Source organism: Lemur catta, chromosome 5, assembly GCF_020740605.2.
Source record: "Lemur catta isolate mLemCat1 chromosome 5, mLemCat1.pri, whole genome shotgun sequence".
NCBI classification, from domain to species: Eukaryota; Metazoa; Chordata; class Mammalia; order Primates; family Lemuridae; genus Lemur; species Lemur catta.
The window spans coordinates 13,761,564-13,775,208 of NC_059132.1; the positions used below are offsets into that span (position 1 = coordinate 13,761,564).

Below are 13,645 nucleotides of genomic sequence, written 5' to 3' on the forward strand. Positions count from 1 at the left end.
CTGCCTGTCCCCGTGCGTCAGAGTAGGGCTGCCTGTCCTCTTTCTGTGTCCTTTGGCTTTTGTCAGCTGTTCTGTAAGCCTTAGTTTCTCTCCAGTCAGGGTTTCTATTTCTTTGTTAACACTCTCAAAAGTTGCCTCTGACCTTGTCACTTTCCAGAAAAGCAGAGGCTCAGATAGAAGCTTCCATGTGTGGCTGTAGAGAGCATTTCTGGCTTTTTCCAGACACCCTGGTAGCCGTTGCCTCTGCTTCCTCCTTGTAATTCAAGCACTTGCCACTCACATGGCATTTGTCACGTGCCAGGCGGGCACTTTACATACATCATCTCATGTATCCCTCAAAGAACCCGAGAGGTAAAGATTGTTTGCCTCATTTTGCAGATGAGGGAGTGAGGCCCAGAAAGGTGGGGTGACTGCCCTAGAGGACACCCGGCTGGAAGGTGACACAGCTAGGATTCAGACAAGGTCCCTCTGACCCCAGAGGATGTGCTCGGCCGCTCTGCACTGCCAGCCTGTCCTTGTCTCCTATTGGCAGCAGTTCCACAAGCAGTTAGAGCCCCGCAGAGCTGTGAGGGAGGCCCCTGGGGTCAGAGTGAGGCCGCACAGTGGGAATTGCCGTGGTGCGACACGGGCCTCATGGACCCCAACTCTGAGAGGCTGCCAAGGAGCCTCCCCCCACGCCGATTCACAGCCAGAAAGCCCAAGTCTCTGTAGCATTTTAATTTTTTTTCTTTCTTTTTTTTCTGATTACACAAATGACACATAATCAATTTTTAATGGACTTGCCCAGGAAGAAACATGGCTAACACTTTTATCTCACCAGTTTTTTTTCTGAGGATAAACGTATACACACTGACAGTAGATATATTACAAAATTAAGGGATACCATGTAGTTTAGGTCAAATTTTTATTGTATTTTTTTAATGGGTAATATAGGTCGAGCATCCTAAATTTGAAAATGCACAACATGAAATGTTCCATAATCTACAGCTTTGTGCATGCTGAGATGATGCTCAAAGGAAATGCTCATTGCAGCATTTTGGGCTTCGGATTTTCAGATTTGGGATGCTCAACTGGTAAGTGTAAGGCAAATATTCCAAAATCGAAAACATTTCTAGTACCAAGCATTTTGGATAAGGATACCTATATAATGTCATGGTTCAAAATTAAAAAATTAAAAAAAAAAAGTTAAACAGTGAAAAATCTCCCTCCCTTACTTTTCTGCCAGAATCCATTTTTCTTCCTTGTATGGATATTTTATGGTATAATCCTTCCAGAAATACTCAGTGTTTAAACAGGAAAGTAAACACACACATACATACATGTGCACAGGCATATATTGTTGTCTTTTTTTTTTTTTTTACCCAGATGATAGGTAGCATAATAGACCCATTCTTCAACATCTTGCTTAGAGATCATTCCATATCTGTTCATAAAGAATTATTATTTTAAATAGATGCTTTCCCAAGTAATCAAATATTTTCTAAAACTTGATTTTTTTTTTTTTTTTTTTTTTTTGAGACAGAGTCTTGCTTTGTTGCCCGGGCTAGAGTGAGTGCCGTGGTGTCAGCCTAGCTCACAGCAACCTCAAACTCCTGGGCTCAAGTGATCCTACTGCCTCAGCCTCCTGAGTAGCTGGGACTACAGGCATGCACCACCATGCCCAGCTAATTTTTTCTCTATATATTTTTAGTTGTCAAGATAATTTCTTTCTATTTTTAGTAGAGACTGGGTCTCGCTCTTGCTCAGGCTGGTCTCGAACTTCTGACCTCGAGCGATCCACCCGGGAGGGCTAGGGTTACAGGCGTGCGTCACTGCGCCCGGCCTAAAACTTGATTTTTAATGGTTATATAGAATTCTATCATATGGATATATTTCAGTGTATTTAATGAGACCTATCATGGTGAATATTTCTTTCCAATTTTGTACTATTATGTTACAAATAGCATTGTTATAAACATCCTTATTCAATGGTGATATGCATCTATAAATATTTCTTTGGAATTGATATCAGAAATGGAACTACTATGTCAAAAGGCATAAACTTAAACTTACTGCCAAATTATCTTCTAGAAATGTTGTACCAATTTATACCTATCAGCAGTATATGTATAAATGTACATTTATAGATTAGTATAAAATGAAAGTATCAATTTCCCCCATACTCCAGCCTATTTAGTTAATGGAAATATTATTTCCTTTTAGTTTACATTTCGTATCCACATAGGTAATTTTAAAATTTATTTTTGTCTTTTGTTTCATGTCTGTTCATGTTCTGTTCCACTTTTTCGTTAGGATAGTGCTCCTTTTTTATCAGTTTAGTAAGATTATTAAGGTTTTGTCTGTCAGTAAACGTCAAATGAAGCCCGAGTTCTGTTCATGCCTCTGCCCAAGACTTGTGTGATTTTCTGCTGTGATCCAGCCTTCCACGTCCCAAACTGTGAGTATTGTGATCTCTGAGGCCGCCTTCTCACTGTGAAATATCTGTATCCTTTAACCCATCAGGCGCCAGGAACTCCGAGAGCTTCGGCTGCTCCAGAAGGAGGAGCATCGACACCAGACCCAGCTGAGCAACAAGCACGAGCTGCAGCTGGAGCAGATGCACAAACGCTTTGAACAAGAAATCAACGTGAGTCTGAGCGAAGATGGGGCTCTGCGGCGCTTCTTGTCACTATGTTTTTTTTAAGTGGACGTCGCAGAGCGGGAATGATTGGGCAGTGGAGGGTAATGCACAGTTGCCCAGTTCCAGTGCTTTCCCAGATGTTATGAGACAGCAGCTTGTAAACATAGAATTGCACGAAGGCCACAGTGATCTGAGTCACACAGCAGGATCTCTAGAAGGGAAATAACCTTGGTTGAACACCATATAAAACCCTGCAAGGTCAATGGTCTAGTCTCCCTTCTGCAGGTGAGGAAATGGAGACTCAGAGAAATTAAGTGACTTTCCCCAGGCCACACAACAAAGAGGAGGTGGAGCTGGTCTGAGCACAAGCTCCGAGCTCTCCCCATCTCCCTCCCAGATATAAAGTGACTTTCCTGAATTTCTTGGATTTCTGCTCCTTTCAGGCCAAGAAGAAGTTCTTTGACACGGAGTTAGAGAACCTGGAGCGTCAGCAAAAGCAGCAAGTGGAGAAGATGGAGCAAGACCATGCCGTGCGCCGTCGGGAGGAGTCCAAGCGGATCCGCCTGGAGCAGGAGCGGGACTATGCTCGGTTCCAAGAGCAGCTCAAGCTCATGAAGAAGGAGGTAGATATGTGCTGGGCGGGGCAGGCTGTCTAGGAGTCTTAGCACCCTCCTGGTTGCCAGTGATTGGAATCCCAGCACAGCCTCACCTCAGCAATACAGGGGTGCGCCCGAAAGCCTCAGATCCAGCCGTGTCTGCACGGTTAGGAGCCGCTTCTCTGTCTCCGGGGCTCTGCTTTCCTCTGTGTTGGCGGCTCATGATGGCTGTCACCATGTGGCCTCAGCAGCTTCCCTCACACTCTCCCAGCCTAGCAGCCCGGCTGAAGGAGAGCAGGAAGAAGGGAGGGGTGGTGGCCCAAGGGAATTCGAGATGCTGTCACCAGAGGAGGGAGTGGGTGCTGGGTGGGCAAACACAACACGTCCCTCTCTTTCCCCTCCTCCCCGCAGTTGGAGGTGGAGGGGGAGGTAGTAAGGCCCCTGGGTACAGCAAACGTCACGCCCACGACGGTGAAGTCTGGGAACTGGGCTCTGAGGGCCCCCAGCATGTGGAGCACCCTCGGAGGCCGTTCACCCACTGCTCAGTGCACTCAGCTGGAGACTGGGACAGCCTGGATTGCTGCTCCTGTCCTGGGGGCTTCCACCTGCTCGTCTCCTTCCTTCCTGTCTAGGAAAGAATGTCCCAGCGTCCCGGTGTCACTCCACAGGGGGAGGTGCAGGCTGTTCTTGGAGATCCAGATGCCCTTCTCCAGGGCAGGCCAGGAAGTGGCCTGCAGGGAGACAAAGGCTCCCTCTCCTTGTCTCAGGACCGTCTACCTTCTTACTACCTCCGAGGGCATCCCCTTAAATTTTGTGCCCGAGTTGAATGTCTCACTTGCCTCACCACCCTTGTCCTGACCCATCTCACAGAGAGGGGCAGGTGGGCTGGGTCAGGGACACAGAGAAGCGATGCTAAGCATGTCCCAGCTCCTGTGCAGAGAGCACTGGCGTGGGAGGCAGGCCAGGCCTGGTTTCGAGTCTTGGCTCTGTGGCTCGCTAGCTGTGTTTGGCTTTGGACGAGCCATTTCCCTGAGTCCCAGTTGCCGTCTGTCAAAATGAGTTATTCCGCAGCGGTTTTTACCGAGTACTCATATGTGTGGTGGCACTGCTGGATGCCAGGGATACGGCAATGATCAAAATAGACAGGGTGCTTCAAGGAACTGTTAATCTCCAGAGAAACAAAAGCCAAGTATGCTATCAAATAAATAAAACAGTTGCCGCCGTGCTTTGGAAGCAAATAGGCTGGTTAACCGGAGAAGATCTGGAGAGATGTGCTTTAGAGTGGTCTGGGAAGGCCTCTCAGCACATGGCATTTAAGCTGAGACCAGAAGGGTGCTGCGAGGCAGAGGAATATTCCAGGAGCATGTGCAAAGGCCCTGAGGTATGGGCAAGAGCTTGGAGTGGAGCGTTCAAAGAACTGCAAAATGATCAGTGTGGAGCTTAGGAAGGATGCGGGAGCTCAGGAAACAAAGGTGTGCAGAGGCCGCATCATTAGGGTGGTGGGCAGAGGCAGGACTTTGCGGTTTTATTAACTGCTGTTAACATCCATTCCTCACATAGATGTTTTGAGCATTAAACAAAGACATTAAGTGTTAGACCCAAGTGTCTGTCCCAGAATAAGTGACTGGTAGATGCCCGTTCCCTCCTTGGCTCTGCGCCTGTCACGTGTGCGTGTGGGTGTGGCAGGAACTGTACGGTGGAAACAGGGCGGGCCACAGAGGGGGGCCTGGCACAGGAGAGGGGCGATGGGAAGGCCCAGAGCTCCTCACGCTTTCCCAGAACCGGCCCTTAACAACGTTGGGCTTTCTCATGAGCAGGAGGGCGCGCCAGCATGCCCTTGACCTCTGACCTGGCATGGGATCTGGTACTCGGGGTTCTGCTCACACTCAGTTTAAAAACATTTTTTTCTCTGGGTGTTTTTGTTTAAAAAGTTTTCATGGAAAGAAAAAGCTTGACTGCTCTTTTGGCTTATTTATTTTATTTCATTTCATTTCACTTTATTTTACTTTTTATTTTGGCTTTTTGAGGAGGATGTGGCTCGAGCCGTTTGGGAAGATTTTCTCCCAGTAGTACTGTTCTTCCCTGTAGGAAAATTTGCCTGCCTTGATTCTGTGACTCGCCCCTGTCCCCGAGAGCTGCTGTCCTTAACGTCTCTTATGGTGGCCTTGGGCTAAGTGTAAGCTGGCGTTTACGTTTGGTGCACGGAGCTGTTTGGGGGCTTTGTTACTTAATTAATCACACGTGTGTATTTTAGCGCTCCTGGTATTTGCCAGCCCGCGTCAGGCGGTGACGAGCAAACCACACACGGCCCGTCCTCAGAGGTGGCGCGGTCATGGAGACCGTCAGTGTGGAAAGTCAGGCGACTGTGAGGAGCCCGAGACACTCTGCGTATGCCTCAGAGAGAGCACAGGAGGACGATGGTCTCGTCATCGTGTGCAGGGAGAAGCAAGTTGGGCTTTGCCCTTCTTTCCGGACGGCGTCGTGGTGGAAGGGTTGTGTGGAGTTTGGAGTCAGAAAGACCTGGGTTTGAGTCCTGAACTCAGGCAAGCTACGCAAAGTCCCTGCGCCTCTGTCTCCTCTGTAAAAGCAAGTCAACACCGGACGGGCCTCAGGAGGTGGCAGAATGCAGGCAGAGCCGCTTGTCCACGGCAAGCGCTTAGTGCGTGATACAGCACTCTCAGTTCTCATCCATTGTTGTTGTCAGTTTCCAAAGTCAAGTCTAGAGATTCCACCTCGCAGGAGGCCAGTGAGGGGCTTTGCTTTGTGGTACCCCAGGGTCCCATGGTCTCACCGTCCTGCCACTGCCTGCCTGCTCCACTCTTCCAAGACCTCCTTCTCTGATCCCAAAGGTCACCTCTGTGAGGGCTGCAAGATGTTGGGTGAGGCCCAGGTCGGAATGGGAGGCCCGGCCCATGCAGCAGCAGGGGTGAAGGACAAAGCTGGGAAAGGGATGCGGCCCTCAGGCATTTCAAGGATGTGATTCCCCACTGGCTCCTGGCCTCCCTGGTGTCTGTTGAGAAATCCACGGTTGTTGGAATCATTATTCTCTTGCGATGATGTGTCATATTTTTCTTAACTACTTTCCAGAAGTGTTTTAGTCATTGGTTTTCAAGAGTTTCATTATGATGTATATAAGTGTAGTTTTGTTTTCATTTAATCTGTTTAGGTTTCATTGAGCTTGTTGAATATGTAAATTTATGTCTTTCACAAAATTTGAGAAGTTTTCAGCCATTATTGATGTGCATTTTCTACACCAGTCTCTTTCTCCTCTCCTTCCGGTACATCCAAAGACATAAATATTAGACCTTTGATGTTTTCCCATAAGTCCTTGAAACTTTCATTGTTTTATTCTTTCTTCTGTCTGTTATTCAGATTGTATAGTTTTTATTAGTCAGTCTCCAAATGCACTGACCTGCCTCTGTCATCCTGCTATGAATTTATCCAATGCTTTCTTTTAATTTCAGACATTGTATTATTTAGTTTAAAGTTTTCTAAATGGTTTTTTAAAAATAGTTTGTATTTCTCCGCTGTAAAATTCCATTTGTCTGTTAATTTCAAATATTAAAGACTTTTAACCTTTACCTCATGGAGCATAGTTATAATAGCTGCTTCAGAGGTTTTTTTCTGCTAATTTGAACATCTGTATTGATATTTGTTGATTCTTTTTTTCCAATCTTTTGGAGAATGTTGACTTTTTTTGTTTTAGCAGGCAACCCTGTTAGGTGCAGACCACAAGTTCTGTCTTATCTTCTGTGGGTTCCAATCTTAGTTTAGTTGGGTTTTTGTTTGTTTTGTTAGTTTATTTGTTTGTATGCTCCTTTCCATTTGTGCCATTCATGCTCAGCCCGGGGTGAATGTGTGACACGTGTGTGTTTGTGCACAGAATTAGGGAGATTTCCGTTTTCCTCCACTCTTCTCTTTGGGGTTCATCCCACACTCATTGGCTGGCACAGACTCCTTTTCCTGATTTTCTGGCCAGAAACACGAGATTTCTTGTGGCATTTTAGCCACCTTTTCTACTGCATCATGGGACAGGTCTGGGACTAGTACGAAGCCAGAAGAGCAAAAGGAAAAAAATAGGAAACTTATGGTGTGCCTGTACCAGTCCCTTCTGTAAGTTTTGACTCTCCTTCACGGTCACCTACTTTTGTTTAGTTTGTAGAGTCCTCAAGTAGTTCCTTTTTGCGTTTTATCTGAGTTTTCATCGTAATCAACAGGAGACGGCCTCTGTGGGCTTACCTGCATCTCTTTGTTCGATCGTGTGCAGTATTTTCCCCTCAGCAGATGCTCCTAAGGGCCCTTTGTCAGTCGGGGCATGTTTTGTGTCGTTAGGCACCTGTGACGTGTGGGTTTCTCAGAAGGAACTGTCTGAGGAACTCTAGTTTCCTCAGAGAGACGTGTCATGAATCTCTCTCCCTCCCCTGTTACAAAAGACAGAAACCCACGAAACCCACGCAGGAAGAGAGAATACTTACTGGCTTCTTACCAGGGGGGCAGAAGTGTTGCCAGGAATTCTTCCTCATCTCCTGGCACTGCTTCCTTGTATTAAGTTTGTCTCAGGCAGAACCACCCCCCCCCCGCCCCCGGGCCACATCCTCCCAGCTCAGCAGCCCCAGAGGACAGGGACAGCTTTCCTCCCCTAGTTCCAGCAGGTGTCCCGAAGCTCTCGCTGGCCCAGCAAGGGTCACATGCTCATCGCTGAGCCAATGCCTGAGACCAGGGCCATGGAATGTGCTACTCGGCCAGCCTGGGTCACACGCCCAGCCTAGAGCCAGTGGGGGTGGGGGGTGTCAGCCCGCCTGACCCTCGGGCACTGGGTGTGGGGGGCCCTGAAGGTGCATTCTCAGCTGGGCTGATATTGTTATCCCAAGGAAGCAAAACAACTTAGTTCTCACAATGGTTTAAGAAATTGACAGTGTATCTGTGGGATTAATATTTCATAGGGGGGAGAGTGATTAGGAAAAATATCTGAAAGGGCTTCTGAGGGGCCAATAATTTTTTTAAAAGGTCGCGAATCATTGCCCTAAAGGAAACTGAGGTGCTATTGCCAGAAGAAGGCGGGTGGCTATCAAGCCGCTGAAAAGGGCCCCTGTCCACTCTGGGGGAGCCCAGGAGCTGGAGCCGGCAGCAGGCAGGGGTAGGGCAGAGGACGCCACCTGGTCAGGGGGGCTTGGCTTGGTAGGGGCTGGTGCCTGGGAAGCTGAGCCTCGTCTTCAGCCTCCCTGGCCCAGGAGTCTGGGATGGAAGGTTATAGTGTTGGAAGCATGAGGAGGTGCCCTGACCCGGCCGCTCTCCGCTGTCTCTGGTGCAGGTGAAGAATGAGGTGGAGAAGCTCCCCCGGCAGCAGCGGAAGGAGAGCATGAAGCAGAAGATGGAGGAGCACACACAGAAAAAGCTGCTGCTTGTGAGTCCTCGGCTCTCGGTTGGGGAGTGGAGGGGCCAGTTGTGGGGGGGGGGCAGTTGTCGGTGGGGGCAGCGTCCAGGTTTGAGACCCTGGATGGTGACCAGGTCCTTCCCCTCAGATGCCCATCTTTTGTTCTGAATACGTAAGTCCAGCCCCATCTTCATGGCTCCCTGTTGCCCCCTCCTCCATGCAGCCTTCCCTGATTGCGTCACTTCCCCTGGAAGTGAGCTCTCCTGTCTCTGGACACCCCCACCCTTTACATTGGCTTCAGCACCCAAAACCCTTAGCATCTCCTGCCTTATTCTAGGGTGATTTGTTTGTATGTCAGATCTCCTTGACCAACCGAGTGTATCTGTCTGCCCACTTGGCATCCTTGGAGTCTAAAAGACATCAAACCTACAGTCTCCCAGACCTGGTCCTGTTTTCATGTTCTCAGGGGGCTCCATCCTCCTTCCTTCTGGCCTGTCAGGCTAGAAATCTTGTCCTTCCTGACCCCTCCTTCCCCTCCATCCTTCATCACCTGCTAAAGCACGGTCTGTGTGGATTTCTATCCCCTATCTCTGATCCGTCACCTTGTCAGTATCTCAGGAGCCCCAGCAGTTGTCTCCCGGCTCCTCTCCCAGCTCTCTCTGCTGCTTCCCTGCAGTTCCTTCTCTCAGGCCAGCAGGGTGACCAGCACAAAGTCCAAATCTGACCGAGTCACCACCCCCCCTTAACAGCTTGTCTATAAGATAAAACCTAAAACCTGCCTCCTCACTGCCCTGCCCCCGCCTCACAGCCTTCTTCCCATCCCTTGCCAGAATGCTCCCATTTTCTCCCACTAGGGGGTCTTTGCGCATTCTGCTTCCTCAGCCCCAAATGCAGAGAAATCTTAGCATTCACATTTACAGATGCTTTGTATATTATCTGGTTCGGCATCCATGGCTTCCTGGGGTATGTGCTGTTAGTTTTCCCATTGAGGAAACAGGCTCAGAGAGGTGACATTTTAGAGTTCACAGTCGGGGGCCGAGGTCACAAACTTGGTCTGACTCCAGGCTTTGCAGTTCTCTCTGGGACACCCTACAGCCTGTCCTTGACCCTATGATTAGAAAAAGAACACAGGGGCCAGGCACAGCGGCTCACACCTGTAATCCCAGTCCTTAGGGAGGCTGAGGCAGGAGGATCTCTTGAGCCTAGGAGTTTGAGGTTATAGTGAGCTGTGATCAGGGCCACTGCACTCTAGCCTGGGCAACCAAGCAAGACCCTGTCTCAAAAAAAAAAAAAAAAAAGAGAAACTCTAGAAACACTCTATTATTCTATTGAGTAAATAAGTTAGGGTATAGCCATAGCATGAAATATTTTCAGCCATTTAAAACATTTGACAGATTACGTTATAATGTGGAAAGATTTTTAAATGAGTTTTTTTAATTGTGGTGAAATAGTCATAACATAAAATTTGCCATCATTACTATTATAAAGTGTACAGTTTAGTGGCATTAAGTGCATTCATATTGTGCAACCATCACCACCATCCATCTCCAAAATTCTTTTCATCTTGTAAACTGCAACTCTGTACCCATCAAACAATAACTCCCTATTTCCCCTCCCCCAACCTCTATTCTACTTTCTGTCTCTACGATTTTGACTATTCTATATCTCATATAAGTGGACTCATTCAGTATTTATGCTTTTGTGTCTGGCTTATTTCACTTGGCTTAATGTCCTTGAGGTTCATTCATGTAGTATGTGTCAGAATTTCCTTCCTTTTTAAGGCTGAATAATATCCATTGTATATATCTACCACATGTTGTTTATGCATTCCTCTGTCTATAGACACTTGGATTATTTCCACCCCTTGACTATTGTAAGTAATGCTGCTATAAACACGAATATACAAATATCTCTTTGAGTCCTTCCAAATAATTTTTGTGAAACAAGAATAGTAATAGCTATAGATATACTTATTTAGATATACTACAAACAGTTACTAGCCATGGGTGATAGGATTAGTGGGGATATTTAGTTTCATCTTATGTGGTTTCTAAGACTTTCTAGGACTTTAATTTTTTTACGCTTCATTATGGAAAATTAAAAACATAGGCAGGAATAGGAATAATGGTATGATGAACCCCCATATACCCACCCCCTAATCTCAACAATTATCAACTCACGTCTACTTATTCATTTCCTGACTCCATGGTATTATTTTGAATCAAATCCCAAACGTAATATCATTTTACCTGTAAACATCTCAAATATCACAAAAATAACCACAATACCATAAACACACTTACAAAATTTAACAATAATTGCTGAATAATATCCTATTTACACTCAAGTCATGTTGCAGAAATTCGTATGTCTAGTTGTCTCATGAATGTCAGTCTTTCTTTTAAGCAGTTTGTTCTTTGATCCGGGATCCAAATGAAGCCCACATGTCACAGTTGGTTGACACATCTCTAAGTCTCTCTTAAAGCTCCCCTCCATATATTTCTTTTTCTTTTCCAAATTTTCTTCTCTAATCATGCTGACTTTTCTTCTGTAATAGGTATAAACATTGAGATGGCCAAGCCAGCTCTGGGTAAAGGTCTGTCCTCCTCTGTCCCCGACAGGACCGGGACTTTGTAGCCAAGCAGAAGGAGGACCTGGACGTGGCCATGAAGAGGCTCACCACCAACAACAGGCGGGAGATCTGTGACAAGGAGCGGGAGTGCCTCAGCAGGAAGCAGGAGCTCCTTCGAGGTGTGGCCCGAGAGTGGGTGGTGCTGTCTTGGCGCAGAGTCTCTGTGAATGGACATCCCAGCCCCGGGCAAGAAAAAACTACTAGGTCTTCTCCATTCGAAAAACTAAACTCATTCACCATTCTTCATGGTGAAACCTGAGGGAAACCCTCGCTGACATCAGGAACGAGGCCAGGACAAGGACTCCCGTTATCACCAGCACTATTTGATATTACTCCAGAAGTCAAGGGGGAAAAAGACAGGAAGAGGCATTGAGTGGGTGGAAATTGTTAATATGTGAGTTGAGTTGACAGAGTAGTGGAGACAGGACGGAGAGCCCTGTCCCCAAGAGCTGTCGCGTGTTGAGTACCTGCTCCACCATGCCATGCGCTGGTCCATTTTCATTCCTTCGTCTCATTGAATCCTCACCTTAACCCTATGAGGCAGGTCATGCTATTATCCCCATTTTTATAGATGAGGAAACTGAGGCTTAGGGAGTTAATATTCTTTGGCTGAGTGTCTTAGTCCATTTGGGTTGTGACATCAAAATGCCACTGACTGGGTAACTTATAAACAACAGAGATTTATTTATCACACTTCTGGAGGCTGGGAAATCCATGATCAAGATGCCATTAGATTGGTGTCTGGTGAGGACTTGCTTTCTGCTTCATAGATGGCGCCTTCTCACTGTGTCCGCACATGGTGGAAGGGGGAGCCAGCTCTCTGGGGCCTCTCATAAGGGCACTAATCCCATTCATGGGGGCTCCACCCTCATGACCTAATCACCTCCCAAAAGGCCCCATCTCCTAATACCATCACCTTGGGGGTTAGGATTTCAAGGTATGAATTTTGGGGGAACACAAACGTTCAGACCATAGCACTGAGGTTGCACAGTTGATAGGTGATAGAGCTGGGCCTTGGACGCGGATGTCATCAGGAAGCCGTGCCTACCCTGGTGCTGCCCTGAGTTTGAGGGATTTCAGGGCTGATCAAGAAAAAAGATAGGACCACAAGATGGCCGTAGCATACAATAAGCATTGTTTGGGAGGCGTTTTGACAGGTCTGCCTGCTGAGGGGGTCCCTTACAGCGCGAGACCTTTTAGAGATGAGGTTGCCACCACCCAGAAGGGGAAGAGGGCAAGGGACTCTTGGGGAAGTAAGGGACCCAAGAGGGGGGCTAGCGTATCCAGATAATGTTTCCCTGCTTGGTGAGCTCAGATGGGGCGTCTCTGGGTCAGAGAACTCCGAAGGGCAGTAGTGGTTTGGGGTCTTTATACAGCCCGGGGGGTTGTCTTATCTTTGGCTAGCAGATGTTGCGTGCAGTTTAATAGGGTAAGCAAGATAGGCAGGCCCCAAATGGCTAAATAACCGGTTGTTTGAGCTTTTCTATATAACGATATATTTTTGATATTTTTAATATATACTTTATATTTGTTTTAAATATAACAATTGGATGGGTAAAAATTTGGGTTTGGTGCCCGTGGGCTTTTGAGCTAATGGTCCGGGGCCGGCTGTGAAGAAGTAAATGACATGGGACCGATATGCAAGGGCATCTTTGGCTCATTTATGAAACAGGTGCCTCTTCCAGGGCTGCGATGGCCGGTGCAGTTACACAGCATAAACCTCTTATTATCTGGTGTGGACCAGCAAAACGGGGTCATTGGTGTTTTGATATTCTGAATAGAGCACAGCTGTTTCAGAAAAGCCCTCATTTCCTTTTCCTATCCCATGATGCGTATAAGAACCACCCTATTTATGGAACTGTGGTTCTGATTTTGGTTTGGAAGCCAAAACCACTGTTCTGATGTAGTAAGGGTAGATACCACTTTTCACAGAAGAGGAAGGCAGTGAAATAAACTGAGCATTTGCAGGGCTGAGCATGACCTTCTGTGTACCTTGAAGGGCATGAGGTTCTCTGACACCAGCTCCCCTGCCCTGTTGCCGTGCACGGGTCAGTTGATAGCCTTGCAATGCTAGATGCCGGATACTGCTGTCTCGATAAGATGCATGCGACATGCAGGGGACAAGGAGAGCCTCACCCATTTTTCAAAGGAGGAAATATTGACAAGAGGCCATTCTGTCTTCTTCACGGGGTCTCTGTCTGAGGCCTTCCCATTTGCCCATTAGGAAAATAGAGATGTGGTGTAGCTGGCACTTAAAAGTGTCTCTGAAGTACGTTTCTTCCCTCCATGGTACAGTTGTGCCCATTTGGTGTAGGTGGAAGCTGAGGCATGGAGAGGTTTTTTAATCCATCACAAATCCCAGTGATGGGGCTGGGGTTTGGGGTGGATGAAAAGCAGGAAGCGTTCAAAGTCAGGAGCCAGAG

At 47.2% G+C, this 13,645-nt stretch overlaps 1 protein-coding gene across 1 annotated transcript in view; it reads left to right on the top strand.

Annotated features, from left to right (window-relative positions):
* Nucleotides 1–13,645, top strand: part of STK10 (serine/threonine kinase 10) — a 102,486-nt gene that overhangs the window by 74,729 nt on the left and 14,112 nt on the right. Inside the window, exons 11-14 of the mRNA XM_045551177.1 lie at nt 2,503–2,626; nt 3,064–3,243; nt 8,528–8,620; nt 11,212–11,341. Coding sequence (XP_045407133.1) covers nt 2,503–2,626; nt 3,064–3,243; nt 8,528–8,620; nt 11,212–11,341 — 527 coding nt within the window. The remainder of the gene's footprint in view (nt 1–2,502; nt 2,627–3,063; nt 3,244–8,527; nt 8,621–11,211; nt 11,342–13,645) is intronic.